This window comes from Vanessa tameamea, chromosome 21 (genome assembly GCF_037043105.1).
Source record: "Vanessa tameamea isolate UH-Manoa-2023 chromosome 21, ilVanTame1 primary haplotype, whole genome shotgun sequence".
Classification (NCBI taxonomy): Eukaryota; Metazoa; Arthropoda; class Insecta; order Lepidoptera; family Nymphalidae; genus Vanessa; species Vanessa tameamea.
In genome coordinates this window covers 7,661,914-7,677,813 of record NC_087329.1, presented here as the reverse complement: position 1 = coordinate 7,677,813, position 15,900 = coordinate 7,661,914, and the positions used below count along the sequence as shown (strand labels likewise).

The window sequence follows — 15,900 nt, the reverse complement described above, 5'->3', positions numbered from 1 at the left end:
TACGACAAATTTATCGGTAATCCGATGATTTTTTTGCTTGAATTAATATTACTATCATACGATATTTAGTAGCATCTATCTAACATTTCCCGATTTGTATCACAGCTACTTGCATAAACGTATACCCTGTATATGTATATTGTTTAAACATACACCATTTGACAGTGATCAAAAAGTGTGCGCACAAAAACACTTCTTTAATAATGGAGTACGAAATAAATTAGATACCTACGTAGCAATCGATTATATTTTTATATTAAAATTATATACAGGTGGTTTTTGTGGATATTGCTGTTTTGAGTCTGAATGTTCAACAAGTATACTGTATCTAAAATAAGAGCTACCGGTAATACGACTCCGTGTAGGTTTCTGTGAGTTTAAATGGTGAGTCCATGTAATAAAAGGCATAAAAGTAGCATAGGTTGGCAAAGCAAGGCGTTAGAAGTACTAGAAGTATTTCCCACAGAATCAATCTATTGGAAACCCTTACGATCAGGTGTTCCAAATTTAAATTTAGAAAAACGAAAACTAAATCTAATATTAATAACTCAAAACTCCTCAGAAAACATTCGAAGACAAATTAATTGTTAATTTGAATTAGTCTATTTTCCTCGTCCCGTGCTTATTGATTGTGACAAGATAAAGCCCCGCTCTCCGAAGGGTAGATATCCAACTCCAATAATGTAAGCGTAATCGATGTAATCTCTGATTACCTGAAACCTGTTTATCTAAATTCAACACATCCTGCACTGATAAAAGTTTATAATTTTATTTTTTGCTAAGTAATATATTCTAATACGCATTAGAATGGCATGGCAATGAGTAACTAAAAACGCCGTGATGAACTTAGTTCGTTTACGGAATTCTTATGTAATTAATTCTAAAATCAATACAATGTTCTCAGGGAAAAACTTTAATGTCATTGATAAGTTTTAATAAGTTCATCAGTTCATCGTTCAGTAAGATCTAATGATGTGCATCGAAGGCTTACGTTGGGTTTGATAAAATAATTGGTAGTGTTATCGTCATTAAATAAACGAGATAGTTTTTGAATTAGTAATAAAACGAATAAGGAATGTAATTTATAAATGTGAATTAAAAAATGTTGGTCTAGATATAACAGATATTGTCTTGATCTTTTTTTCCATTCCAAGAAACAGCAAAGAATAAAAACATCCTTTCCATTTATTTCCCGCAAATATACGTGCAAATACTTTTATTTTTTTTTAGTAAGTGAACATTCATTTCGACGTATTCTATATTTAAAAATAGTTTCAAAATATTTAATTGGCAGTGACATCATTAAATATTAAAGCTGAAGGTATTAGCGAACAATAAAAGAATAACCTTTTCGAACTACACGCTGAGTTCCATTTCCCGTATGACCATGTAGCTTAGATTTGACCTTCTTAATGTAATAGTTTAAGCCAAGGTTACATAAATACGCAGGCTCCGTACGGGATGGAGCGCTGCCCGGAGCGAGCCCCCGCTGTCGAAAAGCGAACGAGAGGCAATAGCAGCTGTTGTCAAGCGAGCTGAAAAAGTGGATGAAGTGGAAGCTCGACGCGTCGGCCGACTTGTTGCTAGACTTGAAGGTAAGTTCCAAAAACTTATGTACTCCTAGTATTCGCTCTGATTATACGTATAGTATATAATAATAATCATAGTTCAGATATATAGTAAAGAATAGCAGCCTGCAAACGTTCCACTGCTGTGCGGAGGATTTCTCTCCCTTTCGTGAGGTTTTGAGTTAATTCCGCCACGCTGCTCCATTGTGGTTTGGTGGATACACATGAAAGAATTTTATTAATTGTAGGCTCATGATGTTTTCCATCAACGCCGAGCACTAAATAAATTCTTAACACCAATTTTGTGTGGTGTGGCATTTGTCTGGGTTGGGTTCAAAGCAGAACCAGACAAACACCATAGAATTCACACACAGACATCGGTTAAGATGCACGCATTCTAATATTTTTTTTTTTTTGTAATTCCAATTTGTTCACTAAAGTATGTATGATGCCTCAAATCTGTTTCAATAACTCAAATCTGTTTTTCATTAGTGGATAAAATATATATTTTTATCTTGACATATAAAATATAATATAATATAAAACATTGACGAGCGATATTTATTGAAAATCTGTGGAGCTCTTCTTTAACGAACTCAAAACTCACTGTATCAATAAAACATACAATACACTTATATAATATATTCAACTGACACAATTAAAACTATCAACGGTTCCAACGGGAAGAACCCTTAAGAAAACTAGTTACTCTTTTATATTAAAGGTTATTAAAACTATTATATTGAAGGTCATACATACAAAGATTTTAATGACCTTCACACAATCAAAATCAAAACCAAAATATACTTTATTCAAGTAGGATTTTACAAGCACCTTTCAATCGTCATTTTACAAATCTATATTAAGTAAGCTTACGGTGGTTTGGATTGTAGAAGATCCGGCAAGAATCTGAGTACTTACTCTATTCCAATATTTGAGATTCATTATGTTGGTATCAAATAATCAAAAACATATAAAATATTTTTTTTATTTATTAATAGGAAGATATTCATGCTACCATCATAATAAACACATTTTAATTCGATATTTAATAAGAACTAAACTTCATAAATAAATGTCGGAAGCTTATTTTTATTTATACCGTAAACAGACATTTTTTAAATTCACCCTTAATATTTCTCATTTCAATTGACAACTCGGGAAATCGAGGGCATTTGAAACGTGCAAACAAAGCCTTTTGAAAATCTACTTCAATTTATATTTAAAATTCAGTCTGCCATTTAGAATTTATTTTGAGTAATAAATTCTATAATTCTAATGACTTACGTGCTATTAGTTATTTAAAAAAATAAGTATACATCATGTGAAATACCTGTATAGCTGAGGTTACCCAGTGGTTCGCACCTGTGCACCTTAACCGATGATTGCGGGTTCAAACGCAAGCAAGCACCACTGAATATAAAACATCTCATGCTCGGCGGCTAAGGAAAATATCGTTTGGGAGCCTGCATGTGACTAATCAATGAAATGATCCCACATGTATATCTGCCAACCCCCCAACGATCAACGTGGTAGTATAAGCTGCAAACCTTATCCTCAAAGGGAGAGAAAATCTTAGCAATGCGACATGCTGTAACTTTAATATACTTTTACTTTACGTATACAATTATTTTAGCCGAGATGGCCCAGTGGTTAGAACACGTGCATCTTAACCGATGATTTCGAGTTCAAACCCAGGCAAGCACCACTGAATTTTCATATGCTTAATTTGTGTTTATAATTCATCTCGTGCTCGGCAGTGAAGGAAAACATCGTGAGGAAACCTGCATGTGTCTAATTTCAACGAAATTCTGCCACATGTGTATTCCACCAACCCGCATTGGAGCAGCGTGGTGGAATATGCTCCATACCTTCTCCTCAAATGGAGAGGAGGCCTTAGCCCAGCAGTGGGAAATTTACAGGCTGCTTATGTTATGGTTATGTTATACAATTACTTTTACTTGGTGGTAGGGATTTGTGCTATCCCGTCTGGGTAGGGTCCACCCACTCATCAGATATTCTTATTCATTTATTTATTTAATTTATTTATTTATTCATAAGTACACAAAGAGAATAAAATCAGAATATACATTAAAATTACGGACTTTTTGTTTGAGTTAAATTACGGTCCTAAGCATGTGTACAGTTGGGTGCTCTTTTTTATAATACAGTAAATATATAAATAGAATGTAACATTAATACTCAAATTATCTAAATAACATTGAATATTTATAACTATTAAACTAATAACAATACATTAATCCATTTTAATTATTAGAATAAGATAATAAATTAAATCAAATAATCATAAAATAATAGAATTATCGAAAAACGAATAAATATATATTTTTCTTATTATATTCTACCGCCAAACAGCAGTACCCAGTATTGTTATGTTCCGGTTTGAAGGTTGAGTGAGCCAGTGCACACAGGCACAAAGGACGTAACATTTTAGTTCCCGAGGTTGGTGGTACACTGACGATGTAAGATATGGTTAATATTGATTAGCGTCATTGTCTATGTGGTGGTGACCACTTACCAACAGGTGGCCCATTTACTTTATATAATATTATAATTTAGTAGGTATGCGCTGCTTTTAGGGAGAGTAAAATAAAGCCGCTTAAGGATTAATTTTTTCATCGCATCGCATCCTCCAATATCATGAGCTTATTTTTTCGCTCCAACAACCCGTATAAATGAGTTCACTTATGGTAAAACTTTATGCAAAATCGTCTCGGTAGCAGCCGCTCATTAGAGCCTACAAGGGAAAAACTATCATCCCCCCCATGGCTGTCGACATTTACATGTTTCTTACAGAACCAACACCCATGGGAAATAATAACTATTTACGATCGAGTGGCTCATTTACTTATCTATTATCCTAACACAAAATATACTAATTAAAAAAAAAAAAAAAAATTTTAATATCGAATACGATAACGTTGATTTGAAATAAAAAAAAAATAAGTTTTTAAGTTATCTAAAATAACCTCAATAAAATAGTATGATGATCATAAAAAATATTGCATATAGAAATAAATTATCGCATATTTACTCGCCAATACGTCAATTCTGCGTGATCGATAGCTACTATCTCGTGGCTCAGTCCATCATCGACGAGATCGAACTTTTGTTTTTCAAAAGCATGATTAGTAAATGGACCACATGGTGTGTGTTTTAATCAAAATCGGTAATCATTTCGCAGTGATTTTTAATCAATATTAATATGGCTAGAAACCGTGCATCTCAAGCGATGATTTCGGGTTTAAACCCAGACAAGCACCACTGAATTTTCATGTGCTTAATTTGTGTTTATAATTCATCTCGTGCTCGGCGTTGAAGGAAAACATCGTGAGGAAACCTTTCAACGAAATTCGGCCACATGTGTATTCCACCAACCCGCATTGGAGCAGCGTGGTGGAATATGCTCCAAGACCTTCGATTCAACGGGAGAGGAGGCCTTAGCCCAGCAGTGGGAAATTTACAGTGTTAATGCCTACCACTGGCTGCTAAAGACGTCAAGTTTAGAAGAACCGGCGGAAGAAAGTCAGCGGGATTTTTCTTTTTCTTTTCAACATAATCAGCCTGTAAATTTCCCACTGCTGGGCTAAGGCCTCCTCTCCCGTTGAGGAGGTTTTCTTTTCAAACAAATTTTATTTACAATGTAATGTATCATATTACTATATGAGACTTGGAGTTCCCAATGCTATTGTCATCTAAGAATTTATTAGTTTTATAATAAACTTTAACAGACAAACGTTAATTATATTTTTTTTTAATTTTGTAATTGAACATTTATGAACATTTTCTAAATGCATTTGTACACAAGCTTTTATACGATTAACTAAGTTATTAAAAGAATTTCTACAGCGAATAGTATTTACAATTTTCTAACGTTTTATGAAGAAAATTCTAGAATATGTAATAAAATATAAAACTGATCATAAGAATTTCATTATTAAGGAGAGTGAAGTTAATAACGAATAATATTTTATCATATATTTATTAGCTATTTTCATTAAATTACTCTAGGCAAGGGAAGCTAGACTTTTGCAAAATATAATAATTAGCTACCCAGTACGGTTCCAGAGTAAAATATCCGACAATTCCAGGGGGGATCCCCAAGGGAGATCGACGGTAACCTGGTAGCCGTCCAGATAAGTCAACAGAAGGTCCAACAGGAAATATGTATCATCCTCCACATCCAGTATTCGCATTTGCGAAGTAACCAGTTGTGTCAAATCATATGCTAAAGCAAAGTCAAGGACAGATCTACCCGCATGATCGGTAATACGTGATCCAAGCCATTCGGTATGGTGGGCATTAAAAAGAATTCGCCAAGAATTACGATCTCTGCGGATGGGATCTGGTGCAGCACGGAATCTGTAGCCATTTGGACGTGCTCAACTAGGGCCAAATTTTATCGGGCCTTCGGGAGTCTTACATACAGGACGAACCGTGGCAGCTTTGCTACCACATTACGCCGATTTTTGTGAGAGAGTGGTACTTCCTCGGACGTGACGGCCCATTTGGTTGCAACCCATAGGTATGCAGCGTTGCCATGCTGCCAACTACACAGTGGTGGTACCCTGCCACTGTGAAGTTTGCATAAAACTCTTGAATATCATAATGCGTGTACCTCTATTTTGTCTTCCAGTCGGCATTATTTTTCAATAATAATCGTAATTTTCAACCAATTTCCACAAAACCTCAATCAATTATAAACTTAAACCCTCGTCACGAGTCACTCTATCTTTTGGCGAAAATCGTATGAAAATTCGGTAGTTATTGAGTTTATCGGACTCAGATATCCGCGGCCGCGATTGGTTGTAATGTTAAGTGAATTGTAAATAAAAAATAGTTTTTTTAATTTTTATTATAGGCATGCGTCGTTCGGCACAAGGTCCAGCGCCTCGAACTTGTCTTCTATGTGGCGAGACGTCACGATTACTTGCTCCATTACGCACGTGCGCTATATGCAGAAATTCAGCTTGCCCTAAATGTGTCATTGACACGCCTCCACATAGGTAAGTATCTACATATAATTATGTTAGTTTTGATATGAAAACTTTTACGATTAAATATATAATTAATTTAATAACTTAATCAGTCAAATGTATAATAGAGATATAAGTTATTCTAAATAAACATTTTATTTTATGTATTAAATAATGAATCTTTAAATAAGATTAATTATAATTCAATTCAAAATAATTATATACGAAAAATTAAACATGAGAGACGACAATGTATCCATAAACAAGTATATTAATTCGTGTTACATTTCACTTCACGAATAGCTTAAAATTGTATTGATATATTTATTTAAATTATACATACAAAATATATATAAACGCATAGAAACATTTTTACTAAAATGTACTTTATTTCAATGTTGATATTATATAAATTACAAGTGTGAAATAAAACCACAAGTGTCACGTAAATTCATTTTTAAGGTGTTGAATAATAACACAATTTTTCAGTTTAAGTTTTTGTGGCGGATTTAATAGAATTCTGACTAGTCTTGATCTGGGCGGTCGATGTGAGGGACAACAAATTTAGAAACCATTGTTTTATTTCCTTTGTCTCAGTTGTTAAGACAGCAAACACATCAAATAACGTTTTACGAAACAAAAAGTTAATATAATATAATACGAAAGTTTGTAAATACGCCACTGTTACTTAACCATTTATGTGATGGATTCACCGAAAATAAAGCCATAAAATATGTCAATATAACATAACGTGACTTATGTTTTCGATATTTTATTACAGTAACAGTCTGTAAATGAGCTAAGGTCTCCTCACTTTTTGAAAAGAACTTGTAGCCTACTCTAGCACGCTCCTACAATGCTTTTGTATTAATGTGGTGCGATTGTCCATGCAGGTTTCCTCACGATATTTTCCTTCACCCTGAGCACGAGATGAATAATAAGATACAAGCGTTCTAGCCATTGGGCTATCTCGGCACTCATTCATTTCTATATTTTGATAGTCTTTAATTATATAATACTTATATATTATATGATTACGTGTGTATTATTGGGATGTAGTTATGTCTAGTTTATTATTATATTCTTATATTATAGTTATTATCTCCTCTCTCTACCTATATCTGCACTTACCTACCTGTATTCGTTCTAAGCTTCTATCACCAAAGGTTGCCTGTGAGAGATCGCTATAAGCGATAAGACCAACTTTGCGCACCATTTGTCAAAAAAATTTTGTTTTCTCTTATGTACTCATGTGTTGTGCATCAAACTATATTCATTATATTTAGCGCATATAAGTTTGAAGTATATTTATATATAATCTCGATTTTTTTTTTCAAAACAGATCGTCTATATATTCAAGAGAACAATACACGTGCATCCTATGCGCTGAAACACGTGAAATGTGGAAGAAATCCGGCGCTTGGTTCTTTAAATCGCTGCCCAAGTACATAATGCCTGATAAGAAAATAACAGGACGATACAATGATACCGAACTGGCGAAAACATTGCAGGTAGGGTGTTATAAGTTTTTGTCGATTTCAGTGTTATTTTTATCGATGTTACGAGAAGAAATTAAAATACTAAGATGTAACGACGCTTGTACAAGTTGACTCCACTTTCATAAGCACGTGTTCAGATTCTGACCTAGTTTCATCGTAAATATAAATATTCATATAATTTTCGTACTAAATCAATTAATGTAGCACAAAACGTGATGCTGATGATGATATAAGAGGAGGGGAATGTTCACAATTGTGTTGCAAATATTAGTCCAAGAATTATAGACTTCAGCCAAACAAAATATCCTTATAATTTGAAAAATGTACAAAAACTCTTCTAAATTTTCATCTTAATGCGAGTGTTTTGCAACATCCTGATCTTCTACAAAATAAAATCATAAACACTGCTCTAGGAAATTATGTTCTATAAGATATTGAAATCGTACTAATTAGATGTAGGTTAAATAACCGTTTGGCCGTCACAGAGTCACAGCAGGGCCGGATTTAGGGGGGGGCAACCGGGACAATTGCCTTGGGACCTTCATAATAGAGGTTCCGACGAGTTTAGTAATCTAGATATAGTCAAATTATAGTAATAGTAATATTATAGTATTGCTGTTTAAAAGTTACCGATAAGAATAGTAAATAAATTATAAATAAACCTTATTGACAGAAACTAAATTTTTAAAATTAATTTATAAAAAATAACTAGGGGCCCCCAGTTCTCTGTTGCCCCAGTCCTCGAGTCCTAAGTCCGGTCCTAAGTGACAGGCAGATAGACAGATAGGCAGAGTTAATTTCGCATTTATAATATTAGTATAGATTATTTAGGTATTTATATGCTTAAATAGTCTATACTAATATTATAGTATACGACGGATAATTGCTGTGATGGAATTACAATTTCGAAAAGTTGCAATTATCTAAAATCTCTGTTGTGTTTACGCCCCTCGCGTTGACAGCATTGAATGACATTCAATTAAATTCGACGTGCCAATAGCTTACTCATATATTTTAGGTCAGTATATAAAGCCTATTTCAACCACAAGATAAGTTTACTTGGTGGTAGGGGCTTTGTGCAAGCACGTCTGGGTAGGTACCACCCACTCATCAGATATTCTACCGCTAAACAACATTACTCAGTATTGTTGTGTTCCGGTTTGTAGGGCGAGTGAGCCAGTGTAACTACAGGCACAAGGGTCATAACATCTTAGTTCCCAAAGTTGGTGGCGCATAGGCTATGTAAGGAATGGTTAATATTTCTTACAGCGCCCTTGTCTATGGTCAGGTGGCCCATATGCTCGTCCGCAAAAATGTAAAGACTAAACAACTTTGATATTGAATTAACCCAAAATTTACAGATATATATTAAAGATATATTAATCAAGAACTGTTTGTATTATATTAAAGCAGACGTATTAGCAAATCGCATGTAATAAGTAAAGTTAAGGATTGCTTATCTTTACTGCTTCTTCGATTGGAATATCTTTAGCCTTGGTGTGATATAAGGAATGTTTATTATTTCTTATACACATCACCAATGCCTTACTAACCTTGGGAACTAAAATGTTATGTCCATTGTTCTTGTAGTTACACTGGCTCACTTACAGTTCAAACCGGGAAAAAATTATACTAAGTATTGCTGTTCGGCGGTAGCAAATCGATGAGTGGTTGTTACCTACCTACATAAGCGGGGTTGCACGAAGCCAATATATTTTGGGCTACTCAACGATACCTCTCTTGGATTTCTTGCAAGAATGTGTAGTGAAATGAAAGACAATCCAATAGAAAATTTCCTACTGATTAACTCATTATTCCTTTAGTATCAACCACTATTTGGTTCTCTGATTGATTAGCTAACGTTCGCAACTCTGAACTAAACAAACTCTTTCTGAATGACTTGGATAAACTTTTTGCCACTCGTATTCCGCTTTGTTCTCCGAAAATACGACCAAACTTAACTGATCTCACCGTCTCGTTACCACTACCAAACTAAACAATAATCTCTCGCATAATTTCCCCCTTGATTTAGTTTCCCCATTGAGTTGGGTCCATCCGCTTTGTTCATATTTTTCTTTTTATAACAAACATGTGTGTTCACTTTTGATATAATTATATATAACCTTGTTTATTGTTTGTGTATCAGCTCATTTTATTGTTATGTTTATTTCATCTGTTCTTGTTGTGGAATATTTGCATCGTATGTTATCTCTTTAATTTAGGCAAGTAGTGAAATGCCTTTCGGAATTATGTTTGCTTTGGCATAATTCGTGCAAACATATAAATAAATATTTGGACAGAGAATGGTCGAATAATTCTGTATTAGTTATGTACGGATAAAATATCTAGGTATGTTGCAATTACAATAACATTTTTGTTTGAAAAATATTCTGTATTCAAATACGAATAAATCTAGTCAGTTTGCCAGTTTTTTAATTTTTCCTAAAGTATAGCAAATAGTAATATTTATATATTTACAAAGTAAACAATTTAACTAGCTGTTCGTAGTTCCTTTACTGCCGTGAGCGTTAACGTGATCAATGGCGCAAAAAGTCTTTTCGGGTCGCCATGCAAAAAAAATGGAAGTGACTTTGCCTGCTAGATCAAAGATACGACCACATTCCTTTTTGTTCTCCTGAAAAATAATATAATTGAAACAGTTGTGCGGCAGGATATTCATTTTTGCAAAAAAATTACAACTTCTATGAGAGCCCTTCTCGAAAAAAAGGTTAGAAATAAATGAATCGTTTGTAGCTCCTGTCACTACAGGTTGCGTTGCCATTGCTACACCACTGGACGTGAAGTTGAATGATGACAAAAATTTGGCTTCTAGGTGCAAAATGAAATTTTTCAATTTGGCCTGTAATTTCCAGAGATCAGCGATTAAAAAACTTAACAGCAATATTGTATTATATTATGCTCAATGGGGTTTTACTCGTCTTACGTCGTGGGGACCTATTGGACCATAAAAAATAGAATAAAACTTAATTAAATTAGTTAAAAATAAAAGATTATATACTTTTTCCTTTTTTGGGGAGGCGTCTCAGGTTTAAAATAAGAAAATTACATATACTCGAGCGTGTCAGATATTGATAGTTTAGATGCTCCAACGAGCATCTGATAACAAAATTAAGATAATCGGGCAGCTTGCATTGTGGGGACCATACGGAAAGTTAGAAAATGAAAAATCGGGCACGAAATTCAGATTCATGTAAAGCGAATCCCAAAAATGCTCCCATTCAAAAGACTGACGACTCGGAATTTAGGCAATTTGGTGGTGAAATTTTTGAAAAAGCCAAAATAGTCGCCGTATTGAATTAAAGTACTACCTGACAGATTATTATACAGTCGGTTCAGTTCGTTCCAGTCGTGCTAACCAAAAATCTGAAAATAAATTATTTATGAATATTTTTTATGACGATTAGGAAAAATATTTTTTCTTTTGTTAAATTGTCATGAATTTTTTTTCACAAAATTTCACTATACTAGCGTTATATTTTTATACGAGAATGTCAAGTAGACGTTTATTTTAGAAGTTTGTCCTTATGAAACGATAAAACCGTCAGATTATTGAAACGTACACTGTTCAACTACAAATTAACCCTTACCTTAATCTTTTTTTTTCTTTTTTTATGGCATTGGTTGGCGGACGAGCATATGGGCCACCTGATGGTAAGTGGTCACCACCGCCCATAGACAAAGGCGCTGTAAGAAGTATTAACCATTCCTTACATCACCTATGCGCCACCAACCTTGGGAACTAAGATGTTATGTCCATTGTGCCTGTGATTACACTGGCTCACTCACCCTTCTAACCGGAACACAACAATACAGAGTACTGTTATTTGGCGGTAGAATATCTGATGAGTGGGTGGTACCTACCCAGACGGGCTTGCCCTTTACCATCAAGTAAACGCGTTTGTATTTACTATTCTGATGGACTGTTCTAGAAAGTAAAAGTCTTATATATAAGACCATCATGAGGTACCCTAAAGGATGATGGGGTAATCGCCATTATATTAATTTGCAGTACTCAAGTTGATCCCAAAATCCCCTACTATTTACAATTTAAGTTACATATTTGTATCTACCGATGCCCAAGATTTATTTAAAAAAAAATTGCAAAAAAAACATAACGACTGAGTTCGGTGCCGATTGTTCTCGATGGAATCTTCATTCCAAACCAGTAGTAGCATTATATTTAATTTAATCTAGTAAAATGACGATTCAAAGGCTCTTGTAAGTACTTGCCTCGAGGAAATTGTGTTTGGAACGAAGATTTGTTTTCGTTCAAATAATGATTATATATTTTTGCTTCAGTAAATAATTCTCTTATTAAAAGATGAATTTATATTCTGTGTCAATTAATATTCTATACAATGACTAAAGGGTTAATTGTACCACTTTGTTTAAATGGAAAAAAAGATTATAATACTTATTCTATCTTTAATATTTTTTCTTCTTCGGTATTCTGGAAATAACTTCAAAGAGAAGTCTTCTATATTAAGTTCTCTTTTGTCGAGCTCTGTCTCTATTATTATTTCCAGTACGTATAATAAGACGTTAAGTGAATAAATAAATACTTGTGTCGTATTCCCTGTTGGAACCAAACTAAGCCATATAAAATATAAAATCAAATTTTAATAACTGAATAATAATTGCAATCTAGACAACAGAGATAAAATACTGTACTGAGGAATATAAAAGCAAATTAGAAAATTAAAAAAAGAAAAAAAAACTTAAATGAGATAGATTAACAACGCTTAAGAATAACATTAAATGACAATGAGAAAATAGTTAGTAAAAAGCCCATGTAAATTAAAATAATAACAAAAAAATTAAATAATATTATATTAAACCTTATACAACAGAAAGAGACTGCGAGAAAGAGAGGGAAGAGTCGCCTGGAGGAACGCTTTTTCCTTACGTGACAAACAACTTCGTTACAAAAATTTCGGCGACTTGAGTCGCACCAAGCGTTCTCGGTACAGGCGAATCCCACATAACCCCCCCCCCCCCCTTCAATTTTAACCGATGATTTCGGGTTCAAACCCAGGCAAGCACCACTGAATTTTCATGTGCTTAATTTGTTTTTATAATTCATATCGTGCTCGGCGGTGAAGGAAAACATCGTGAGGAAACCTGCATGTGTCTAATTTCAACGAAATTCTGCCACATGTGTATTCCACCAACCCGCATTGGAGCAGCCTGGTGGAATATGCTCCAAACCTTCTCCTCAAAGGGAGAGGAGGTCTTAGCCCAGCAGTGGGAAATTTACAGGCTGCTAATGTAAAAAATGTAATGTAAAATTGCCAAGTAAAAAAGTAAAGTAACGCCTGGGTATGTAATGCTCGGTCTCGTTTCCTTGCAATGAAAAGATTTTTAAAGGAAAAATATTTATTTATTTATTTTTATTTAAAGGAAAAAATATTGTACCTACGGATTTGTATTAATTACCCAAGTCTTAAGTCAATTTCATGCAATTTCCTCAAGAAGTAAAAACAAAATATGAAAATTCAGTGATTCTCGTCGTTGAACTTCAGAACTTCGATTGATTATGTTAACGATCCACGTGTTCTAACCATCGGGCCATTTTAGCTCAATGGCCGATTACCTAGTTTGTAGTTGATAATATTAAATTATACACACATTAGAAACGCGTATCACTGTAAGTTAAATTTCACTAGTGGGATACGAAATGAGTCACAGAATAGCAATACTGGGACGTAATATATATTTAATTATACCGTGCATTGAAAATTTAATTTAACAGGAATATGTTAGCGGGACGGACAGTTCCTTATTATTTGCACTACTTTAAAATATCTCACAATATATGATCGAGGTATGGAGGTCTCGTTAATAACAAATATTCTTGTGCATTATTTTTTGTACTCCTCAACACCATCATTTTAAATTACAAGTCTCTTACTTCAAAACGTACGACTTTCATACAAATTTCCAAGCCCCGTTTTACCCCCTCAGGGGTGGAGTTTCGTAAAATCCGTTCTTAGCGGATGTCTACATCCTATTTCAAGGTTGTTGGTGTTATAGTTTCTGATATTTCGTGATATATATATATATTAGAATTAGAATAAAGATTAATGACGTTTTTAAATAATTTTAAACGATTTGCGACATATTTGAACTTTTTTAATCGAGTTAGCTATTACTATTACCAGTTTCATTTTCCACAGAAAACCATTATCTTTTTGTATACGTCCATGTTTTCCCTTTATAACCATAGTATTACTACACGTTAACAAACTACCTGCGCCCGATAACGGTTTTAAATGTTTTTTTTTATTTGGTTTATGAATTTGTATAATGACCCAGTAGATACAATACAGGTTTTATTTAAAATTTTAGTTTATTTTTCTTTATGTAATCATGAGCGTCTTTTTCAATATTTTTTTTTCCATGGTACAAGTTGGTACTTATCGGGTTTTACCTAACATTTAAGTTTTGAAATGAAATAGATAAATTAACAATTATTTATTTGAAAAACCTTACGAAATGAATATTTAACAATATTTCATAACATATACCTATATGTTGTTATATTTATTTTTGTTGATACGTGTAAAAGTCATATTATAAAACAAATTACATGCTACATACATATGTAGGAATGTTTACGCGGAACAAATCGATATATTCTGGAAAGCCGGTACGTATTTAAGTTTACGCAGAATTCATATCATTATACTTTATATGAATATGAATTTATATTATCATATGAAATGTTGAAATTTAAAATTATTTAGAGATCTGTGTTTTTAAATGAACACGATCAAAATTTAAAACTCAAATTTAGTTATTCTTGATATAGCATTTTATCTTATCGAAGTTTTTTTTTCGGTAGCCCTAAAACGTAAAAAAACATGATGGCTGTCACTAGTACAAAACACCATTATATAGAAATTTAGAAGCAAGCTTCATTTTATTAGAGATGGCCTAGTGGTTAGAACACGTACATCTTAACCAATGATTGCGGATTCAAACCCATTGAATTTTCACGTGCTTATTTGTGGTGAAGAAAAACATCGTGAGAAAACATGCATGTGTCTAATTTCAACGAAATTGTGCCACATGTGAATCCTCCAACCCGCATTGGAGCAGCGTTGTGGAATATGCTCCTAATCTTCTCCACAAAGGGAGAGGAGGCCTTAGCCCAGCAGTGGCAATTTACAGGCTGTACATGTTGTTGTTCGATTTGCATTTGTCTTAAAATTTACTTAACCATGGAGGAGAGTAACACCCGTTAAATTTTCAACATCGTCAGATTTAACGTTACGTTTCGCTTATTACGTCATCGCCTACTACAGACCAATGACCATTCACTTAAGGCCCAATCAATTAATTTCACTTTGATCATCGATTCAGAAACTGGAGGATGGTGTGATAGTTAAGCTTGCGGAGGTTTTTATATTTGTTATAACGACTCAGAAATCACTTTTCCGAAAATTTTCGAATGTTCATTAAAAGCCGACATTTAATGAGTTCTAATGCAGTCGTAATGAATATCGGTTGAACCCAGGGGAATTATATAGGATACTTCTACAAACCCATAAAGGCAGGGATTAGGGAACGGATAATTGTTTGGGTCGAATTACTAGTTTTAACTCATTATAACAAATTTATGATAAAAAGACGTAAAATTCCCTTTGGATCCCGCGATAAGATTTTATGACTTTATATATTAATATCCGCTTTTGCAAAACAGAAATCGTGTTCGAAATTATATAAGGTTGTTAAGTTATTGTTCAAATCTCTTGGACGATGATTTTAAAAATTTAAGGGTTTGGTCGGTTTTTTGGATCTCATTATCAAATC

The 15,900-nt window shown here is 33.6% G+C and overlaps 1 protein-coding gene across 2 annotated transcripts in view; it reads left to right on the top strand.

Moving 5' to 3' along the window:
- LOC113395608 (rabphilin-3A) overlaps positions 1-15,900 on the top strand; it is a 55,256-nt gene that overhangs the window by 17,427 nt on the left and 21,929 nt on the right. For both annotated transcript variants that reach the window (XM_026633242.2, XM_026633241.2), the window contains exons 2-4: positions 1,450-1,595; positions 6,451-6,595; positions 7,908-8,076. In XM_026633242.2, the coding sequence (XP_026489027.1) occupies positions 1,450-1,595; positions 6,451-6,595; positions 7,908-8,076 (460 nt within the window). The remainder of the gene's footprint in view (positions 1-1,449; positions 1,596-6,450; positions 6,596-7,907; positions 8,077-15,900) is intronic.